This window comes from Schistocerca piceifrons, chromosome 6, assembly GCF_021461385.2.
Source record: "Schistocerca piceifrons isolate TAMUIC-IGC-003096 chromosome 6, iqSchPice1.1, whole genome shotgun sequence".
In the NCBI taxonomy this organism is placed as follows: domain Eukaryota; kingdom Metazoa; phylum Arthropoda; class Insecta; order Orthoptera; family Acrididae; genus Schistocerca; species Schistocerca piceifrons.
In genome coordinates, this window is record NC_060143.1 from 146,570,544 (window position 1) to 146,595,021 (window position 24,478).

Genomic DNA, 24,478 nt, shown 5'->3' on the forward strand with positions numbered 1-24,478 from the left:
AGCCAGAAGTAATATCACTGCACACCGAGTACATATATTCATTAAACAAAATCGATCAGCTTTTCCTTTGACTGAAACACGGTTCATTAAGACGTTTATATTCATACATAACGCATTCTGACATTTATCGGTAATGCAGGATAGAGGTATTAAAGCCAAATGTGTAGTAAAATAGCAAAATCCTGTCCTGATTATTGGGCTTTCTCAAACGTGATTATACACTACTGGCCATTAAAATTGCTACACCACGAAGATGACGTGCTACAGACGCGAAATTTAACCGACAGGAAGAAGATGCTGTGTTATGCAACTGATTAGCTTTTCAGAGCATTCACACAAGGTTGGCGCCGGTGGCGACACCTACAACGTGCTGACATGAGGAAAGTTTCCAACCGATTTCTCATACACAAACAGCAGTTGACCGGCGTTGCCTGGTGAAACGTTGTTGTGATACCTCGTGTGAGGAGGAGAAATGCGTACCATCAAGTTTCCGACTTTGATCAAGGTCGGATTGTAGCCTAACGCGATTGCGGTTTATCGTATCGCGACGTTGCTGCTCGCGTTGGTCGAGATGCAATGACTGTTAGCAGAATATGGAATCGGTGGGTTCAGGAGGGTAATACGGAACACCGTGCTGGATCCCAACGGCCTCGTATAACTAGCAGTCGAGATGACAGGCATGGCTGTACCGGCGTGATGGTATGGGGTGCCATTGGTTACACGTCTCGGTCACCTCTTGCTCGCATTGACGGCACTTTGAACAGTGGACGTTACATTTCAGATGCGTTACGACCCGTGGCTCTACCTTTCATTCGATCCCTGTGAAAACCTACATTTCAGCAGGATAATGCACGACCGCATGTTGCAGGTCCTGTACGGGCCTTTCTGGATACAGAAAATGTTCGACTGCTGCCCTGGCCAGCACATTCTCCAGATCACTCACCAACTGAAAATGTCTGGTCAATGGTGGACGAGCAACAGGCTCGTCACAATGCGCAGTCACTACTCTCGATGAAATGTGGTATCGTGGTATCGTGTACACGCCATCCAAGCTCTGTTTGACTCAATGCCCAGGCGTGTCAAGGCCGTTATTACGGCCAGAGGTGGTTGTTCTGGCTACTGATTTCTCAGGATCTATGCACCCAATTTTCGTGAAAATATAATCACATGTCAGTTCTAGTACAATATATTTGTCCAATGATACCCGTTTATCATCTGCATTGCCGGCCGTGGTGGCCTTGCGGTTCTAGGCGCTACAGTGTGGAACCGCACCACTGCTACGGTCGCAAGTTCGAATCCTGCCTCGGGCATGGATGTGTGTGATGTCCTTAGGTTAGTTAGGTTTAAGTACTTCTAAGTTCTAGGGGACTGATGACCTCAGAAGTTAAGTCCCATAGTGCTCAGAGCCATTTGAACCATTTGAATCATCTGCATTTCTTCTTGGTGTAGCAGTTTTAATGGCCAGTAGTGTATGAAAATTCGCATGGCTTGAAATGTAAAGCTCTGTTGACAAATGCAAATCGGGTTGCCCACTATTGGAATGCGCTCTGACAGTTCCCCAGAGAAATGCCTAATTATATTTGCCTTGGGGCCAGTACCACCAGATGTCACTGCATACGGCACCTCTCCGCTTCAACAGTCGGTATCTGTGCCACGTCATCATTGCTACTGTTTAAAATTCACCATTGGATCCAATCTGCTGTGCGGATCGTGTGTGTTCTGCATCTTAAACCTACATGTAGCGCCCGAGATACCGGTGCCACTGAAGTGCACTATTCTTAACATCTCCCAACACATTCAGCAAGTCGGTGTGGTAGCTGCTATTTGCATGTAAGTACCGCCAGCACTACCGAAAAATAAGTAAACGGCACCTGTTTGTTCTTGAGTATCAATTAAGTATTCCTACATGACACCTACCGCTTATCATAAAAAATGTTTACGCGTCTTGTAAGTCAGTGCACCATGCGATCTCATTCAGAAACAAATTCCACACTCGCCCATCATATAAAAACAAAACCACACTAGAACAAAAATTCTCTGTAACACAATATTTGCAAAATGAGACCCACATCACTTCTCACTAACGCGTTTTACACATACTAAGTATATCATGAATAATGGTTTACAGCTACATCTGCAGTCTGAAGTAAAGGAAGCATAAAACTTGATCCAAGATTCTTCCGGGGGAAAAATGCACAAACTATGACAAATATTAAAGCAGATCACTCAAAACCAAAATATATACAATTCAAAGTACGTGAACACACTAATCTAATGGCAAATAAACTTGCCGCTATCCCCAGGAACACTATTGACAAATCAAGCAAAAACTAACCAATAAATCAGTGATGAAATGTCCAGCATAACAACCTGAATGTGGCATAGCATAAATAACTCGAAACGCACAAGAAACATAACACAGAAATATAGCTAGTTGCTAACCTAGTAACTGCTGTTCTAAAAACACAGACATGTAATCATCAGTCCAAAGACTGGTATGCTGCAACTCTCCACGTTACTCTATCCTGCGCTAGCTAGCTTCTTCATATCAACATAACTACTGCAACGTTCAACCATTTGAGCCTGCTTACTGGAGTCAAGCATTACTCTCCCTCCCATAATTTTTACCCCCCTCACTTCCATCTATTACCAAATTGACCTGTAATGCCTCAGTATGTGTCGTATCAATCAAGCTCTTCTTTTACTCAAGTTGTGCCACAAATTTCTCCTCAATTCGATTCGGTATCCCCTCATTAATAATCCGATCTGCCCATATAATCTTAAAATTTTCAATGGCCCCGCATTAGCAAAACCTTCCATTCTTTCCTTGTCTAAACTGGTAGTCGTCCACGCTTCCACAAGTCCACACGCCAGACAAGTCCTTCCGGAAAATACTACAGAGCGAGGTGGCGCAGTAGTCAGTACACTGGACTCGCATTCGGGAGGACGACGGTTCAAACCCGCGTCCGACCATCCAGATATAGGTTTTCGGTGATTTCCCTAAATTTCTCCAGGCGAATGCCGGGATGGTACCTTTGAAAGGCCACGGCCGATTTCCTTCCCCGTCCTTGACGCAATACGAACATGTGCTCCACCTCTAATGACCACAATGTCGAGGGACGTTAAATTCTATCTTCTTTCATTCCTTCCTTCTGGAAAAGACTTCCGAAAACATGAATTTATATTCCATATTAACAAATGTGTCTTTCTGAAAAACACTTGTTTGCTAATTGCGTGTCTAATGTGTATTTTATATCGTTTGTACTTCGCTACCGTCAATTATTTTGTTTCCCAAAGAGCAAAACTCATCTATGACTTTTTCCGTCTCATTTCCTAATCTAAGTCCCTCAGCGTAGCCTGATTTAATTATATTAAGACGCTACCCATTCTGTTTTCAAGACGCTATCCATTCTATTTTTGTCGTTTTATTTCTTCTTCGTGAATATTAATAGTCTTTCGAAATTTCTCCTTCGTTTCGTTCGTAGCTTATCCTATTCAATGTCTGGACAGAATAACATAGTGGATTAGTGCAACCCTGTCTTAACTCCTTTCTCAATTACCGCCTCCCTTTCGTCCTCTTAGAAAAGCTGTCAAAAATATTTTTGAGAGTAATAGACATTCATAAATAAAAAGCTACATGGAAAAAATCCTTGTTATTTCCATCTGGTGAATCTTACCAACGGGTTAAATAACTAACTAGCAATAAAAATAAAACTTGTAGCCAGAACAACTAAACTGTTAAAACTTAAAAGCATTATCAGATTAAACATAGTTTCGCACACCACAGTGTTTTATTGGATACAACGCTCTTTTTGCTCAATGCTTTTAACTTTGTTGTTAAATTTTTACATGACTGTTAACTACAACAGCAGCAGTGGTGTGGAACAGTGTTTTAATACAATAAAATTGCGCTTTCGAGGTTTGGTTGTGAGTTTACTGACGAACTTTGACAATGCCTCACTTGGAACTGGACAAAGCCCATGTTAGGAAACAAAGGCACCGAAGTCCATGTTTAAGGCAATGAAACGTGGTACATGTAAATGAAATAGCTACGTATTAGACCAACATAAAATGAAACACAAGACAAATAGCATTCACTCGAGTCGAAATACTTTTCAAGGACGTATTTAATAAGGTAACACGGCGTTTGTAAAGACTATAAGAAAACTAACTAGATATTCTAAATGACACATTCATAGTTAAATCTAAGTATAACAGATAATCGAGAAAACGAAACATGATACGTATTAGTGAGACGTAAAACAGTATTAAGAACAGCAAGGGAGCATACAAAACGTAAGATAAGTGCAACTGCCTGTATTTCATGCTATTTTAGAAAAGAAATGAAAAAGATCTACCATTATATACTAAAAGCTTTCGTGTATCAGAGCCAAAACCTTGAACACCGAATAAAACTATAAATTTCACCAATGACAACAGTTACTTAAAATAGGAATCTATGCCCAAAGCAGTGCAACAATAACGGATGGATTCTTACAGTATAGTGATTACACTTGCCTCTCACCGATCTGAGAACAGCCTTGACAATTTATGGGGGTGGGGGGAGCCATTTAATGAAGAATCTGAATCATAGAGCAATTTGATTTTCATTGTTTGCACACCGAACGATCTGCAAACTTATGTCAAATGATAAGCAAAAAAAAATGTTGAAGGAAATTTAGATTGGCAAATCGCCACTTACATGTGTAGCTTCCATATTTTGCTTATAGATCGCTTTCAGTTTCATTGTGTCTAATTCCCTCTTGCTGTTCATGGGTTTTCTTTTTTATCCTCAGTTTTCTGTCCGGTTTGATGCGGCTCTCAACGATCCTCGGATCCTGGACTAAACCCTCCATCTCAGAGTAGCATTTTCACTCAGCGGCCTCAATTATTTGCTGGATATATTGCAGCCTCTGCCTTTCTACAATTGTCACCCTCTACAGCTCCCTCAATTACCGCGGATGTGATTCCTTAATGTCTTAACAAATGACCTATCATCCCGTCCCCTCTTTACTTCAACCTTATTGTTATTCCGTTAATCTACTGTTGCACGTGCGGGAACTGACTGACTGTGAACCAGTGAGCGATATTGTCATGGTGATTAATACTTTAATCCAGTATCTCGAGAGTTTACGCAATTAAAACGGCTTTTACGATAACTGCTGCCCGTGATGCCGTTATTGGCGTGACAAATTGCGCGGACAGGTCGCTTATTAATTTAATATCTGCCATACCAGCAGCTAGGCAGCCTTCATCAACATTTATGTTGTCAGGAAAGCTTTAGGAGCTGCGAACTTTTACTGAAAAAGCTCATAATTCCGGTATCGTTTCGCTGTGGAATTGGATATCATAACGGGGAAGCGCGTCCGTTGATATTAAACAAATAATTACTGCTATCGACTGGGAGAGATTTTAATGGGTGATGGGCTGCTGCGTGAAATTAATAATAACCGATTAACACTGAGCTAAGCTAACAAGCAACCCCAACTTGTAACCGAAACCACACAATACTCGGCGCTAAAAGCGCATCTCTCGCATGTATAGATCACCGCTCACGCCTGCCGAGTAGTGATCGTCACCAATCACCAGAATTACACCTTTGACGCATTGCCTTGCAGTTGTATTTCCTGTTGCTGATGATCAGCAAATAGCCTTTCTCACAATGAGCCGTAAATTTTATCTCTCTTTTACATATGTTTTTTTTAAGTGGCGGCTTCACAGACTAATGACATCATTAAGATTAACTTTGATTCTACAACTTCCTTACTTCCAGCCAAAGTAGCATCATCACTGACCTAAATAATGTTGAGGAGAAGGATACAGTCTTGCTTGCGATGTTGAAATTACTGTTTATTTATTTATTTGTTTATTGACCAACGTCACAACCAAGACTGTTTTCTCCTTCTCTGCTTGATGCACCACCACGCCATGGAATAGAAAATCTTCCTGAATATTGTAGTCCTTTCGGTTTGCATTATGCACGTAGCTCTTCTTCTGAGTGTTCCGTGTCTGCAGAAAAACCACAAATACCCTATTCTACTTTGTTTCTGAATGAGCAACAGGAAACAGATTTTGAAATTAGAAAAAATCCAGTTCAGCTGTATCAGGACTTGGCTATCGGAGCTAATGAATGCACTGTTAGCGGAAATCGCAGAAATGTCCAATGCCTTGCAATGGGAACTAATGACTTTCTGCAATTGACTACCCAGTGACACAAAAAGTCGATAGATTTTTTTAAAAAAGATATAAATAGACAGAGAATAAATATTGCCCTAAAAACAGAATTGCAAACAAGCTTCACAAATGTAAAGAGCACTTTACCTGGTCTGCGAAGGACAGACCAGCATAACGAAATAACTACATTACCTGATGTCTTCCACTTCCCTACAAAACCAATTGCCTGAGCAGAAAAATTAGTAAAAAACTGTGTATCTGATAATTTCCCGAAATATTTCCAGATTTATACTAACGGCTCCAAACCCCAAATAATGGCAGGGTGGGTTGCTCGCTCCTATGTCCAACCACAGATTACAAGGAACTGATTTCGCTTCCCATTGAAACTTATACTTTCCCAGCAGAGGCCACAGCTGTTGCAGAAAGATACCCCAAGATATGCAGAGACTTGCCATTCTCAAGAAAATTAATCCACTAGTAACGGACATCATGAAAGCTGCCAAGGAAAACGAATAAATTTATCTGGATGAAATATAATAAAATGGACGGTGACTTAGCGAAAACGCCACTCAAAACGGCACTTTCAATAACATCTCACTACCGTCATCAGGTCTGAAGACTACACTATATAGAAGAATAAAACACCAATGAGAAGAATAATATCAATTCTCAATACGCATTAAAGGAAAATATTATGGTAAAATACAGCCATATACTCCTCCGAAGGCCAGGTTTCATACTTTGAATGCGAATAAAAAAATTAGGACTTCATCATTCGCATGAGGACTGATCGTGGACCATTCCCCGCCAGCTTCACTGAATACAAATGCGAAATAATCCTTACCGTGAACACAGTGGAATAACAGAAAGGGACATCATCACATTTTTTTCGAAAGCAAACTAGCAAATGGGTTTCATAGAACAATTAATTAGCTCTCATCGGCTATTACTAACTACTATAGCAACACTTCTTCATCGATAATATCTTATTTTTAAAACTAATTATGAGTTTCTTTTGAGAAATGTAGCCTTACTCTGTAAAACTCCAAAACACTGACGGATGGCTGTATGGCATTCGGGCCAAAAGTCGCAATAAATAAGTAAAATATTATGAATACTTCTTTCCCTTGTTTTTACAACGTCCAGACTGAACATCTGATTTCACCATATTCTGTCTGAATGATTTTTGCGTCCTTAAAGTAACCCAATTAAATTTAAAGATGCAGTCTGAAGCAAAATCGTCTACATTTCCCCAACGTACCGTATTCTTTCAAGTAAATACTTCTCAGTACCTGCGGTGATATTGGTAACGTGTTGACAAGAACGAACAACATTATTTGCTACAGTAACGGTGTTTCAGGAGTAATGATAAATATTTTAGGATGTGGTTGTATAGACTAATTCGAATAAAACAATCCAGATAATATGTGACCAGTTTTTACTGCTTTCGGTAGTACAGTTAGTTGCAGATAGAAGTTTTCATTTCAGATGCTTTTTCTCCAGTTGTTGTGGGTTTGCCGCGCGGGATTAGCCGAGCGGTCTGAGGGGCTGCAGTCATGGACTGTGCAGCTGATCCTGGCGGAGGTTCGAGTCCTCCCTCGGGCACGGGTGTGTGTGTTTGTCCTAAGGATAATTTAGGTTAAGTAGTGTGTATGCTTAGGGACTGATGACCTTAGCAGTTAAGTCCCATAAGATTTCACACACATTTTTTGTGTCGTGGGTTTACACTAAGGTGTTAGAGGTCATGGGATTGCGGTAAACGTATATGCAGATGTCGTTAGCATCGCGAGTGCAAGGTATAAAAGGGCAGTGCATTGGCGGAGCTGGCATTTGTACTCTGGTGATTCGTGTCAAAAAGTTTCCAACGAGATTACTACCACATGGGAAGATTTAACAGACTTTGAACGCGGATTGGTAGTTGGAGTTACAGGCAAGGATCATTCCGTTTCGAAAATCGTTAAGAAATTCAGTATTTCGAGATCCACAGTGTCAAGTTTGTGCCGAGAATACCAGATTTCAGGCATTTTGTCACGGCACGGACAATGCAGTGGTCGACGGCCTTCACTTAACGACCGAGAGCAGCGGCGTTTGCGTAGAGTTGTCAGTGATAATAGACAAGCAACCCTGCGTGAAATAATCATGTAAATTAATGATGGAGTTACGACGGACACAGCTGTTAGGTCAGTCCGGCGATAATTGGAGTTAAGTGGCTATGGCAACACGCGAACGCGCTAGCAGGACGACATCGCCTGCAGCGCCTCTCTTGGGCGCATGGCTATATTGGTTGGACGCTAGACGACTGGGAAACAGTGTCCTGCGCAGATGAGTCCCACTTTCAGTTGGTAAGAGCCGATGGTAGGGTTTGAGTGTGGTGCAGATCCCACGAAGCCGTGAACCCAACCTGTCAACAAGGCATTCTGCAAGCTAGTAGTAGCCCCGTAATGGTGTGGGATGTGTTAACATGGAATGGACTGGGTCCTTTCGTCCAACTGTACCGATCACGAATCGGAAATGGTTATTTTCGATTACTTCGAGACCATTTGCAGCCATCCACAGAATTCATGTTCCCAAACAACGATGGAATTTTTATGGATGACAAAGTGCCAAGTAATGGAACCACGAACGTTTGCCACTGGTTTGCAGATCATTCTGGACAGTTCGAACTAATGATTGGCCACCCATTGAACATTTATGGGATATAATCGAGAGATCAGTTTGTGCACAAAATCCTGCACCGACAACACGTTATGGACAGCTATAGAGGCAGCTTGTCTCCGTATTTCTGCAGAGGACTTCCAACGGTTTTTGAGTCCGCTCCACTTCGAACTACTGCATTACTTCCGGCAGATGGAGGACTGACACGATATTAGGAGGTATCCGATGAATTATGTCACCTCAGAGTAATCTAAATGTGACATTCCCCGGAAATGATCACGTTTATCGACCACCAACGTCCCCCGATATTACCGCTTTGAAGTTTTGCCCCTGGGAACGGTTGAAAGTCAGAGACTACAAAGGAAATGTAAACAATATGAGACGAATTGATCGTTTGTATTGTGAATAGTGCTGCCATCACAGATGAACATCCATACGACTTCAGAAGATCTGCACGTGTTATTTTCAAGAGTATTCGAAATTGCATTGAAGTCAGAAGTGGAATTTATGATAGTCAACGTTGAACTTAATTATTTGTCTTAACGGCTTGTGTGAGTATTTGAGTTACATTCTAACTGCCGAACTTCTTTAATTATATACCAACAAAAATTGGGCACAGGAATATCGAATATTTTACTGGAATTAGTTTACACCGTCATCTCCTAAGATATTTAGTATTCCTCCTTAAACACCCTGTATATTCATACTTGTGCGAAGTGCGAGCCATGAAGGAATCATTTTACAACATTAGATTAACGTTGCGCGTACACACACAAACACACGCACACACACACACACAAATATATGCGCGCGCGCGCGCGCGCTCCGCAAGCCACCTGACGATGTATGGCGGAGGGTACTTTCAGTACCTCTATCGGTTCTCCCTTCTATTCCAGTCTCGTATTGTTCGTGGAAAGAAAGATTGTCGGTATGCCTGTGTGTGGGCTCTAATCTCTCTGATTTTATCCTCATGGTCTCTTCGCGAGATATACGTAGGAGAGAGCAATATACTGCTTGACTCTTCGGTGAAGGTATGTTCTCGAAACTTCAACAAAAGCCCGTACCGAGCTACTGAGCGTCTCTCTTGCAGAGTCTTCCACTGGAGTTTATCTATCATCTCAGTAACGCTTTCGCGATTACTAAATGATCCTGTAACGAAGCGCGCTGCTCTCAGTTGGATCTTCTCTATCTCTTCTATCAACCCTATCTGGTACGGATCCCACACCGGTGAGCAGTATTCAAGCAGTGGGCGAACAAGTGTACTGTAACCTACTTCCTTTGTTTTCGGACTGCATTTCCTTAAGATTCTTCCAATGAATCTCAGTCTGGCATCTACTTTACCGACGATTAATTTTATACGGTCATTCTATTTTAAATCACTCCTAATGCCTACTCCCAGATAATTTATGGAATTAACTGCTTTCAGTTGCTGACCTGCTATATTGTAGCTAAATGACTAAGGATCTTTATTTCTATGTATTAGCACCACATTACACTTGTCTATATTGAGATTCAATTGCCATTCCCTGCACCATGCGTCAATTCGTTGCAGATCCTCTTGCATTTCAGTTCTCTTACTTTTCGTCACAGTCCTCTTAACCACCATGCGAGCACCAACAATTTGCCCGTATTCGAATTCACTTAGTTCCGGCATAATGCGCTCATAACTACACAGAACATTGTCCTGATCATGGCTGACACTTGTAGCGTATTGAAGAGATCGCGCAGATACCATTCGCGATGAAATACAACAGTGCAATCTGCATTTATGTTGAAGCATGCATTTCTCGCGGTGTTGCCCTCGCGGTTTTGTCCTACGCTTGTATTCTGGCAATGAAGACCAAAAAGCTTCACTTGTGAGTGATTTTTAATCATAATGCTCGGTTTCGTTCTTCAGCAAAGCCAGTTTCGAGTGGTAACGCAATGCGAATAACAAGCTGGGGACAGTAGTGTTATATCAGTGTCAAGCATAAAAGAAATTGGAGCAGCATAGATCGTAAACTCTTCTTCCACGCTTACAAAAAAAAAAAAAAAAAAAAAAAAAAAAATCATTAATGAACTTCAGAGAAAATCACTTAATAAAAGCAAGTCTTCTGGTCCATACTGTATACCAATTAGGTTCCTTTCCGAGTATGCTGATCCATTAGCTCCATACTTAACAATCATATACAACCGTTCGCTCGACGAAATATCCGTACCCAATGACTGGATAGTGGCACAGATCACACCAATATTCAAGAAAGGTATTAGGAGTAATCCACTAAATTACAGGCCCATATCGTTAACGTCGATATGCAGAAGGATTATGGAACATATATTGTGTTCGAACATTCTGAATTACCTCGAAGAAAACGGTCTATTGACACACAGTCAACATGGGTTTAGAAAATATCGTTCCTGTAAAACACAACTAGCTCTTTATTCACATGAAGTGTTGAGTACTATTGACAAGGGATTTCAGATCGATTCCGTATTCCTGGATTTCCGGAAGGCTTTTGACACGGTACCACACAAGCGGCTCGTAGTGAAATTGCGTGCTTATGGAATATCGTCTAGTTATGTGACTGGATTTGTGATTGTCCTGTCAGAGAGGTCACAGTTCGTAGTAATTGACGGAAAGTCATCGAGCAAACAGAAGTGATTTCTTGCGTTCCCCAAGGTAGTGTTATAGGCCCTTTGCTGTTCCTTATCTATACAAACGATTTGGGAGACAATCTGAGCAGCCGTCTTCGGTTGTTTGCAGATGACGCTGTCGTTTATCGACTAATAAAGTCATCAGAAGATCAAAACAAATTGCGGAACGATTTAGAAAAGATATCTGAATGGAGGGAAAAGTGGCAGTTGACCCTAAATAACGAAACGTGTGAGGTCATCCACATGAGTGCTAAAAGAAACTCGTTAAACTTCGATTACACGATAAATCAGTCTAATCTAAAAGACGTAAATTCAACTAAATACCTAAATATTACAATTTCGAACAACTTAAATTGGAAGAAACACATAGAAAATGTTGTGGGTAAGGCTAACCAAAGACTGCGTTTCATTGGCAGGACACTTAGAAAATGTAACAGACCTACTAACAAGGGAACCTCCCCATCGCAGCCCCCTCAGATTTAGTTATAAGTTGGCACAGTGGACAGGCCTTGCAAAACTGAACACAGATCAATCGAGAAAACAGGAAGAAGTTGTGTGGAACTATGAAAAAAATAAGCAAAATATACAAACTGAGTAGTTCATGAGCAAGATAGGCAACATCAAGGATAATATGAGCTTATGAGCGCCGTGGTCCCGTGGTTAGCGTGAGCAGCTGCGGGATGAGAGATTATTGGTTCAAGTTTTCCCTAGAGTGAAAAGTTTATTTTTTTTATTTTCAGACAATTATTATCTGTCCGTCCGTCCGTCCGTCCGATGCGAGGTAACTGCGCCGTAGTATGGGGACGCTACACCTAAACATACATCGAAACACACGACGTCAGTCGACTACAGCGCAAAAAAGTTAAAAACATATGTTTTGACAGAGCACAGGGAAAACTGTGCGACTGTGAAACTGTTGCATTCATTTGTTGCAGTTTATGTGACAAACTCTTATGTTTTCATCACTTTTTTGGGAGTGATTATCACATCCACAAGAAAACCTAATTCGGGCAAGGTAGAAGAATCTTTTTACCCATTCGCCAAGTGTACAAGTTAGGTGGCTCGACAACATATCCCTGTCATGTGACGCACATGCCGTCATCAGTGTCGTATGGAATATATCAGACGTGTTTTCCTGTGGGGGAATCGGTTCACCTATGACCTTGCGATCAAATGTTTTCGGTTCCCATTGGAGAGGCACGTCCTTTCGTCTACTAATCGCACGGTTTTGCGGTGCGGTCGCAAAACACAGTCACTAAACTTATTACAGTGAACATAGACGTCAATGAACGAACTGACGGATCATAACTTTGTGAAAATAAAGAAAGTAAACTTTTCACTCGAGGGAGGAATTGAACCAAGGATATCTCGTTCCGCAGCTGCTCACGCTAACCACGGGACCACGGCGCCAAAATATTTTGTTGACCCCGACCTACATAGGGAGGAAAGATCGCCACGATAAAATAAGGGAAATTAGAGCTCGTACGGAAAGATATAGGTGTTCTTTCCGCGCGGTATACGAGATTGGAATAATAGAGAATTGTCAAGGTGGATCGATGAGCCCTCTGCCATGCACTTAAATGTGATCTGCAGAGTATCCATGTATATGTAGATGAAATATTCGACGATCGACGTGACGAGATGTCATATGACATCCGCCAGCACCAAATGACGAGAATAATGACGGAGACAATGGAAAAAAATGGTGAACGTCGCTGCTTCTAGATAGTGGGGTCACAGGTTCAGTTTCCGGCAGGTCGAAGATTTTCTTCGCTCGGGAACAGGGTCTTTGTGTTGTCCTAAGCGTTTAACCTCATCTCCATCGACGCTCAAGGGGCCGATGTGAGGTTAAATAGACTCGGGCCAGGCGGGCGAATAATCCGACGGAGTCTCCCAGCCAATAATGCCAAATGATCATTTCACTTCCCTCTGCAATTAACGCTTAAATGTTTGGCATATGGTTCACAGAACCACTTTTAGGTCATTTATCTGCCATTTCAATCTCGAACAGCAAGTGGGAAAACTGAATCTAAATCCTTCCATGCGAGCTCTGATTTGTCTTATTCTATCGTGAATGTAACCTTCATTACCAAACATCTAACTCGAAACACAACAGCTGGTCCCAGTTGCTGGTTGCCTAACGACTTCCGGGGCCAATAAAATCAAATCTATAACCTAGATGTCAAACCATAACCTATGTGTAAAAATAGACAAATCATGTAATATTTCAGAACACCCACTGAAGATGCCTTGTAAAAAAAGGTGAAACGCGTCTGGGTGCACAAATAAAAATACAAATTTTGATGTGCAGCATGCAAAAAAGGCATTTTCTTTGAAACAACTGCAAAAATTTTATTTTCAGTAATTCATGATGTTATTGAAAGAATTTAAGAATTTTTTTTAAATAAGGTATAATTTTATGTTAAAGGTATAGCACAGTAAGATAAGTACTAAAGGTAGAAACAGTGTGCATGTTTTTGCGACAGTTTGGCGCGTAAATGCTCTAATTACATTCACCCAATACTTGAGAATGAGGGCACTTAGCGACTTTCAGTAAACTTGAAAATTAATTTCAAACCTCTACGAAACTTCTTCTCGCTAATAACCTCCCTCCCCCCTCCTTCTGCAAACACACATACTAAACGATGAATGCCCATCTATTCTTTCGTTTCCACGATTCCACGACCCGTCCTCAGAGCTTTATGTCCGCCAGTACATCTCCTCCCCTGCGTTAACTTGTAGGACTAGCATTCCTGGAACAAAGGATGTTGTGGAGACGGCTTGGCAACAGCCTGGGGGATTGTTTCCAGAATGAGTTTTCATCCCTCAGCTGACGCGCACTGTTACGAAAGGAAAAGGTCCCATGTTCGATTCTCGGACAGGCACACACTTTTAATGTAACAGGACGTTTCATATCAGTGCACACTTCGGTACCGAGTGAAAATTCATCCTGGAATAGTCCCGCAGCCCGACGCTAAGCCATCTCTCCGCAGTAGCTTTCTTCCATGAGTGCTAGTCCTGCACGTTACTCAAGAGAACTTCTATGTAGTTTGGAAGGCAGGAAATGAGGTACTGGTAGAGATGAAGCTGTGGAAGGCGGGTCGTGAGTTGTGCTTGGGTAGCTCAGCTGGTATGGCCGGCACGGTAGCTCAGCGTGTTGGGTCAGGGGATTGGCCACTCAACTTAATAAAAACAGTGAGTGAAGTTCTCATCGAGAGAATGTGAAAGATTTCATGTGACATCCAGAATGAACCACGGATGATAAAAAGACAATGAAACAGATCGAAAAACAGGAAAACAGGAGGGAAAAAAAGGTTGGTTAAACATTTGTCTACGAAATTCACTGTTCCCGGGTTTGAGTCCCTGCGTGTCACATAGTTTTAATCTACCAGGAAGATTCACATCAACGCACACTCCGCTAAGGAGTGAAAATTCATTCTGAATGCGTTTTCGCTGTTCACACAGTAAAACTTCATCAGGAATGATGTTTTTTAATGGATAACTTTTATACTACTAAAGCTATTCGCAACAAATTTTGCAGATAGTATCCGCATACACCACTTGGTGTACTTCCAAAATTACATCATTGCATGACACATAGTTCAGGAAACATGACTTCATTGATATTGAGATGCATGAAAAACTAGCTTTTGGTCAAAACAGAGCCCTAATTACCGAGTCTTACTCATCCAACGTTTGATAATTTAGCGGCTTAAAACAAAATTTAAACACAAATTCAAACATTTTCTAAGATTTTCTCAGTTACGTGCTTAACGTCAAGTATTTACTATGTTGAGTGATGCAAATAAAACATAAGAGTCTACTTAGCAGTCTGTAGGTCCTGGAGTTAGCGCCGACTATGTGTGAAGTGAATAATTAGAAGCTACTACATCTAGGTAGATATATCGGCTCAGTCGAAAAATACAAGTTGATTCTACAAGGGAAGATACAAAGTTAAGATACATCTTATTTTTCACTATCAATCAGCGTTCGCCTGCTTGCTGCAAATCGCAAATCTCAGCTGCAACGGACTGTGGCTGTCAGGTATGAGCAGCCCTTAGAGACTCGCCTTCACACGTTCCTATTAAATACTTTGTGACTAAAGCCCTTGTGGCCTGTTATTTATTTTATACGTGACTTGTAAGTACTGTCTCTGTCTTGTATCGTTAGTCAGTACTTACACTTTTTTTATATTAAAAAAATTGTTCTTCCCACAAATTTGTAATTATGTTGTAGACCACTTTAAATATCTAACTGCTGATGAAGGCACTCTTAGAAGTGTTGAAACCTGGTTAATAAGACTAAAAAAATTGTGACCGAGGGCTCTTTTGTTTCAATTTTAATTTATAAACGGCCGCTGAACCAAGCAGGCATGTTCAATACCAAAAACTACTTTAGGCAACAACAAATTTTACCAATTTGTCCGTGGAGGACCCCAACTCTGCTTTTTCTACGTGATATTCCATTCCCTCAACCCCCCTCCCCCCGCCATTAGCCCTGACCCCCCCCCCCTCCCCCTTGACCGACTTCTAGAATAGCCCCTGGATTTTATTCGTTTCTACCTAAGTATGCAGGATTGAGTGAAATGTTCTAACATTCGGTGGAGACTGTTAGCGTTTGTAATTTCGTGAGGATATCTCACCGCAAAGAAAAACGCCTTTGTTTTAATGACTGGCATCCCAAGTCGCTCTCCCCTATTTTGTGATAGTAAAAAACGATCTACCAGTCTTTGATCTTTTCCGATATCCTCCGTGAATCGTATCTGTTATGGATCTCATACCGTGTAGCAATACTCGAGGACGGACAAGCATATTGTAAGCAGTCTTTTTAGTTCATTTGTTACACCTTACAAGCATTCCACCAATAAAAAGCAGTCGTTTGTTCGCCTTCCGCACATTTTCATAGATGGTTTTCATCCCTATGTACTTAGTTGAATTCCTTTTGGTATGTTTGAGCGGAGCGAGAACAAGACTCCCTAAAATAACTCATTGGATTTTTGTCCGAATTTTCATAGACAAACTAAGAGTGGGAAATGGACAAATGGGGTATCACATTGGCCAGAGTGAGGTCCAGTTTTGCAATGAAAATCTGAATGCTTGAAATTAATCAGTTAATTAAGAAAAACTGAATTAGTTATTCGACAGAAAATTTTTTATCCGAATTTTCATTGCCAAACGACGATTGGGAGATGTACAAATGATCATACCGAGCAGGATGAGGTCCAGTGTGCAAAAAAAAATTAATAAGAATAATTAAGAAAAATTTAGTGATTCAAGGGAATATTGAAATATTTCACAAAAACTTTCTGCTACCTATGTAAATGAAGTGTCAAAAAGTTCATCTCTTCGAGGCCTAACTATTTTGTGCATAAAAATTTACATTGCTATGGTATTGAACTGTCTAAAAACGTTGAATAAAAAATTTAGAAAAATCAGTCAAATGGTATTGTGAAATCATTTTTCTAAAATTAAGAAATAAAACAGATTATAGAAAGATTTTAGACAGCTCTGAATGATGCCACATAACAGTAGACTTCAGTCTTCATAATCCTCCCGTAATCCTCCAGACAAATATCCTCTAGTAATCTGTAAAACTCTGTGTTAAACACAGAACTTTAAATTATTGATTGACACCTCATTTGTTGTACATGATTTCGAATATCATTCAAGAGGTGTGAAATGTTTCTCTAATCTTTTTTTATTTCTTACTCTTAGATTAATCATTTCACAGAACATGGGACCGGCTCTTTTTTTTTTCAAAAACATTTTATGCCAATACTGTACACAAACGTATTACACTGCATTAACATGAAAATGTTGAATTAAGTTTGTAAAATTCTTAATATCAATAAAAATGTTCTGAAAAACGGTGAACTGTTTTAACTTTCCAGGAGGCTTCAACATTTAGCTCTTTCATAGTTTTAATACCCATGTACGAATAAAGATATTATTTTATGAATAAAACCCTCTAGATCGTTAAATAAAATTATTTGTTACAACGTTTCAATATCTGCCATCATCAGATACCTGCAGTTAAGATGAAAGGAACATAAAGAGTGACCGGCGTTTGTTATAAAACATCAAGTTCCAAAAAATTAAAAAACTACTTAAAAAATTCAGTCACCAAAAAATTCTTAGCCTCCAAACAAGGTTCAGTGGCAATATTATAATCTATATATAATCGTGGTATCAACTAAAAATTTAAAAATTATTCAGAGATATAAGTTCATCTCATCTTAATTGCAGTTATCTGATGATGACACATGCTGAAACATCGTAATGAATAAAGACATTTTATTTAGCGGTCTAGGCGGTTCTGTTCATTAATTATTCATGAAGGTCGCAGTATCATACCGGAAATTTATTTACTTTATTAAAAACTATAATTATTTATGTTTTTGTAGTGTTTCTCATGGAATAAACAACAGTAAGGCGCTAGTCTATGGCACTTTTTTGTCATCTGTCTTCTGACTTGTTTCATGTGCCCTGCCACTAATTCCCCTCCTGTGCCAACCTTTTAATTATTTGTTTGACGAATTCCAGTTGTATCTCCCTCAACACTTTTTATCCTCTACAGCTCCCTGTTCAAATGGTTCAGATGGCTCTGAGCACTATGGGACTTAACATCTGAGGTCATCAGTCCCCTAGAACGTAGAACTACTTAAACCTAACTAAACTAAGGACATCACACACATCCATGCCCGAGGCAGGATTCGAACCTGCGACCGTAGCGGTCGCGCGGTTCCAGACTGAAGCGCCTAGAACCGCGTGGCCACACTGGCCGGCCAGCTCCCTGTAGTACCACAGTAGTTATTCCCTGATGTATTAACAAATCTCCTATCATCCTTTTCCTTCTTCTTTTCAGTGTTTTCCATATATTCCTTATTCTCCGATTCTGTGCAGGACTTCCACATTCCTTACCTTATCAGTTCACCTAATTTTCAACATTCTTCTATAGCACCACAGCTCAAAGTCTTCCATTCTCTTCTTTTCCGGTTTCCCCACAGCCCGTGCCTCATTACTGTATGGTGCTATGCTCGAAATATACATTCTCAGAAGTTTCTTTCTCAAATTAAGACCTATGTTTGATACTAGCAAACTTCTCTTAGCCATGAATTCCCTTTTTTGCCAGCGCTAGCCTGCTTTATGTCCTCCTTGCTCGGTCCATTATGGGTTATTTTGGTACCTAAGTAGCAGAATTCCTTAACTTCATCTACTTCGCGATCACCAATTCTAATGTCAAGTTTCTCGCTGTTTTCATTTCTACTACTTCTCACCACTTTCATGTTTCTTCGATTTACTCTCAACCCCGTATTTATGTTCATTAGACTGTTCATTCTGTTCAACACATCCTGCAATTCTTCTTCACTTTCACTGAGGATAGGAATGTCATAGCGAATTTTATTAATGATATCCTTTGTTAGGTGGCAACGGTCTTGCACCTTACATGAGTCCATTTAACGTGACTGTAATCACTTTGCGAGCACTTTAGGTCAATAAAAATGACTGACAGCGGTGCACTCGCTTTGTAGATAAGTAGTTTTTGTTTGTTGGAGTAATACTCTAAATTACGGTGTAGGAAATCTATGTGGAAATGCATCGGCTAGGTAATACAGCGAGAATCACGCGATTTCGTAATTATAAGATTTTGCGGAGATGCAGTATGCGAGACAGACCTCGGCTACCTCCCCGGCTAGCCGCCGAAGTCCACAGCCTGACGGCATGAATGGTGAACTGGGGAAAATTCTGTAACCCGTTTAGAGAGGCCACAGGTGTTCAAGTGTTTACCAAAACAGAGTAGTGGATAGCTGGACGGGCTTTCCGGTGCGTGCTCTAGCCTATGTCCCACTAATCTTACGCCTTCGAGTAACTCAAGTGGGGCAGACCAGGAGTTCCGAATAACAAAAACTTTCAATGCAGGTGTCTGTGTTTGCTACGACGGGGAATCTTGCCTGGAAAATCTAGAGTGGTCTCTTAGGAGAAAAATTCCAGTAAACGTGTTATTGCCCACAGCTGTGGCTCTTCCCAGCCAGTGTGGGCGGAGTTTACTTGTGAAATTTTGTAGAAAGGGAAGAATTGAGCAAAAGAGCTCTATTCCCAGGCCGTACATTGGTCGGCACTGGCAAACTGGGTATTTTGAGAGCTTCTAGTGATGTGGTTCGCTCGCTAAAAGGTTGAGGTGGGAAAACAAAGGTGAAGAGCGATGTTGCTCGACTCTCTGTAGAGGTCTTCCGTTCTGAGCTCTCGTACTGAGAGGACGTTAGCCAAGTCGTCTCCCGTCTTGGTCTTTCGCTCTGAGAGAACGTTAGCCGCGCCAACTCTTTGTTGCCGGGAAGATTGTTGCAAATAGAGAAGTTTACGAACAGCGGTCTGTTGTCCGAGTATTGTAGGAGTGTACTTTCCGAGACGACGCCAACCGCACAGCCGCGCCGTCGCCGTCGGAGACCGCCGCTGCAACAGGAATATTACGGTGAGATCGCTCCCGTTTCGGTCTGTGTTGGGAGTAACGTTAAATAGTTGGATCACATGCAACTGCTGTTTCCACAGAGGTTTCACGATACTTTGGGATGTAGTGGTTCTTCGTATTTTACGTTTTGTGTCGATGTCAGTCGGTCAGCCAAGTTACAAGAGATCGCGGTTTGGACCAATTTTAACACAATTCACTGCCAATGCCAGTTCGGAGGATAATTTGTAAATCGTTCATTGTGTTTTATTCAGCATTGATCTGAAGGTTACAATAAAATTATTGTGATTCAGTAGACCCTTTACTTTCAGTAGTTGATACTGAATCCACCCTTTTGCTTTATTTAATTTTTGTGTTTGTGGTCATTGAACACCCTAAGTGTTCGTGATCGTTCATGTTTGGAAGGAAAAATAGGTGTGATTTATCGTCGACACTACCACCACATATTAATTAGGGGTGACAGGGCCACATTTCAATCTAGCGTTATCCATTTTTGCATACAGTTCCCCTCCCAATTTCTCTGTAAGTTGTTTGTCAGGGGCGAACACACGCAAAAAGTCGGACAAGCAACCTTTCATCTTGACTTTTAATTCCACCCTTGAACCTTTCTTTTATTTCCCTCATTGCATCTTCGACACATAGATTGGACAGTAGAGGTCAAATAATACAACCCTGCCTTACACCCTTTTTAATCCGAACACTTCGTTTCTTCTACTCTTAATAGTCCCTCTTGGTTCTTGTACATTACCCGTCTTTCCCTATAGCTTACTGCTATTTTTCTTGCACCATTTTGCATTGTCGAACGCTTACGCCGGTCGACAAAACCGATGAACGTGTGTTGATTTGCTTCAGTCTTGTTTCCATTATCAACCGCAACATCGGAACTGCCTCTCTGGTTGCTTTGCCTTTCCCGGAGGCAAACTGATCGCCATCTAACAGATTTTCTTTTCCATTCATGGCCCTAAAAAATTCCAGGAGAAACATTGGATGTTTTGTACCCTGCAGGCGTTGGACCGCGACCCGCCGGATGGACGTCCGCACTGGCGCTTCACGGCTTTCGCTCAGGACGAGGCTGGCCAAGGGCAGGTGGGCTACACCGACATCCACGTGGCCGTCTCAGATGTCAACGACAACGCGCCCGTCTTCCCGCAGCCCGTCTACTGGGGCTCCGTCGTCGAGAACAGCTCCGCCGGTGAGGCATCAAAAGCCAACTAACAGAAAGTAACGCTTGAGAATAAATTACATTGGCCATCCAGGTAATGTTGTGGCTGACCAATTATCTTTTTATTTCCTTGCGACATCAGTATACAGTCGACTCCCGATAATTAAAAAATTCCAGGTATCTTCAAAAGCTTCGAATAACTGAGGACCATTTTAATGAAACTCAACAAACATCGTTTACAGAATTTTACAGGAGGGGTATTTTTTAGTTGTACACAATATCGTTCATTCAAAAAATTTCAGAAATTGACTACAGAATAAAAGAAGTTCATCTAATCTCCTTAACTGATAAAAATATTTAGAAATTATAAAATTTTAACAAAACTCAACACATCCACGTTTCCATGTGTTATACCGGAGCCAAGGTAGCCCCTGAGGGCCGGCAACCCATATTACACCACAGAGGACAAGATTGTCTATGCCCAGGGCGTACCAAAAGTATCATGGTAAACACCGGCTGTTTACATACAAGATAATGGAAAAAGACATTCCGAGCACTACTTCCTGCAGCAGGAGCTCGAGCCACAGCCCGCAGGAAGTATCACTAAGCCAAAACCTGATTGGCTGGAGACAGCTATTTAGGGGACAGAACCAGCCCCGAAGTACAGTTCATTCCGGATGCCGACCTCGTGTACTTCGGCTGTTGAAGATTACGTCTTCGTCGTGGAATTGGACCGTTACTAGTCGGTGTGTGTGTTACCACGAACCTTTCTGGAAAATTAGAAAACTTTTGTTGGCCTCAATTAGGAGACTTTTACTGTCATCGTTATTGTTACCTTTCGTTTGTTGTTCAGTCATCAACCTTGTGACCTTACATCAATAAAAGTTGTGTTTGTAAAAAATTGCGAATTGTCAGTCACAACATCATGCGTGTTTCTTTCTTAGCGCTAGAGTACTTTCACATTTTTAATTGTATCTTTGCAAAGGGGCGAGGGAGTTTTAAAATTCAGATCTTTTTACGCAGAAATTGATGCTCTGTAACTTTCATGCATGACACTTCTCACTTGGAGTAGCCACTTTTGAGTCACAGGCGTTGGAAACTGAACAAAAATAGCTTTTCCGCTGAACTGGCAAAATAATAATCTTGAAGCAACAGTCTACAGCTGTCAAGTGCTTGAAATAATGCATTTCAAACCACCAGATGCACCAACACAACCTTATTCATCTACCAGCTTTGGTTCATAAAACCACAATCACTGGAGGAAAAGCTGGACATTGGTGATTTACACATACTTATCGCACTTCATATAATCTTGTCTGTCTTGATTCACACAATATCAGCTAGTGTTGCAAAGATTTACGTCAGAAGATCACAGTCAAAAACTTGAAATATTTCAAATTAGTAAAAAGTGTCGATCTTTGACGATCGATTATGGCTTAACGGTTGAACCGATTTTAACACATAACTAGGTCATTCTACGCGAAATTGTATGCTCTTTCATTCTGGTGTTATGGACATTTTTTTTTGTAGAATATATTGGTTTGGAGCTATAAGCGAAAAAATGAAAAGGTTCAAAGGTTCATAAATTTCGTGCTTTTTCGGCCCTCAGGAATTTAGCACAAGCCAAAAATACCCCCACTCATTTAACTCTTACTTAGATTAAGGGTCGACCTGCGACCGTAATCGCACAACTTGCTACGGGCACTAGACGCCGCCGCGAGCTCTAAGAGTGCATTGCGATCGCAGGCGCGCGTATTGCGTACGGGCCGCGAGGTGCCGCCATGAGCGCAACCGTATATAAGTGCCGACGGAGTTCGGCCAGCTCTCATTTTGTTGCCATCTCATTTTTGCCTATTCTCTTATTTGCTTAGCTGCTTGGCTCTTATTCGTTTATGGCTCATGTTATTGTGCTCTCTTTCAGCCATTCTGATTGTTTTGATCTACGCCCCATTGAGAAGTGCTCATTTTGGCATTTCACTTTTGCATATTTCTCATTTTGCTAATAATATGCTCCTCAGCTTTTTACAGTTGATTGATTAACACAGTCTCATGTACTGTTTGTTCATATCAGCCTGTTCATATTTTGATGTTCTTTAAATATTGTAATAATTATCACAAGCATTTTTTCCCTTAAACTTGTGTGAAGTATTCTCGATGTAGGATTTGTTCTGTGACACAGGTGTAAGGGTTTGAATATAAATTATATACGAAACTGTGCTTTAAAAGGAATTTATTTTTTCAGTTTGTACTACATCAGACGACAATTTTGTGATATGAGGGAGAAATTTGAGGGGCAACCCATGGAAATAGTCTTAAGTGATCCCCTTTAAAAATAAAAATTTGTGCGACACTGAAAGACGTGACACTGTAGGCACCGATATATATATATATATATATATATATATATATATATATATATATATATATATATATATATATATATATATATCACACATGCCTAATGTCGATTAAAATTATTTCCAGCCTCTTCATATTAATTTGCCAGCAGAAGCCTAATGTGTCTACACTAATTATATTAAGAATGCATCATGTTCAGCTTTTTTTTATTCACTTATGGGATATCTCTAAAACGAATAAGATCGTCGAAAACATCTTGCTTTGCTTGTTTTTCTTTTGTTGTTTCAGTATGGTTATAGTCTATATTCAGATCTTTTTTTTTTATTTGAGGGTACAGTCAAGCATTTCACTCTTTTGACGTTGATGACTCCTGCTGTATGTTTCTCTTTTCACCTCCTGAGCTATTTCAGAATTTAAAAATGATCTTCCAACAACAGCGTACTACAACAACTACTAATAATGTAGGAAAGTAGTGGCTGAACATCAAAGAGAATTAAGCATGACTATATGAATTGCTGTTCAACAAATTATTAGTAAACAGTTCGTTTATCTTGTAGAAAGTAGTTCAACTGCCTGGCAATAAACGCATGTGAGTGTAAAGGCTATTAAATTTAACTTTTAAATTTTATGTTCTAAGTTTATGTAAAAGAAGGATTAGTTGAGTTTAAAGGAATCTTGAAATTGCAGATGTCGAGTTTTGTGGAAATTGACTACATTAATGTGCATATTACAACTGCAAATATTCAGTTATGTCGTATTTTCTTTTAGCAGTTGTGCGAGGTTCGTATTGAAGTACCAGAAACCGTTAAAAACGCATTTTGAATAAAATGGTATTTGTTGAGTTTTGTTAAAATGGCTGTCAATTAAGACTTCGATTTGACGAAAGTGCGATTGGTCAAAGAGGAATAAAGAAAAGGTCTAAGTTCAAGCTAAAAGTTAAAAATCTTACTTTCGTTTCAGGAACATTCACATTTTCTTACAAATAAAGAAACAGAACACAAAAGAAAGTTTATTTTTTACGTTTAGTAACTT

General features: G+C 40.6%; 1 protein-coding gene across 1 annotated transcript in view; it reads left to right on the forward strand.

Moving 5' to 3' along the window:
* LOC124803199 (neural-cadherin-like) overlaps nt 1–24,478 on the forward strand; it is a 275,285-nt gene that overhangs the window by 100,666 nt on the left and 150,141 nt on the right. Inside the window, 1 exon segment of the mRNA XM_047264381.1 lies at nt 20,932–21,118. Coding sequence (XP_047120337.1) covers nt 20,932–21,118 — 187 coding nt within the window.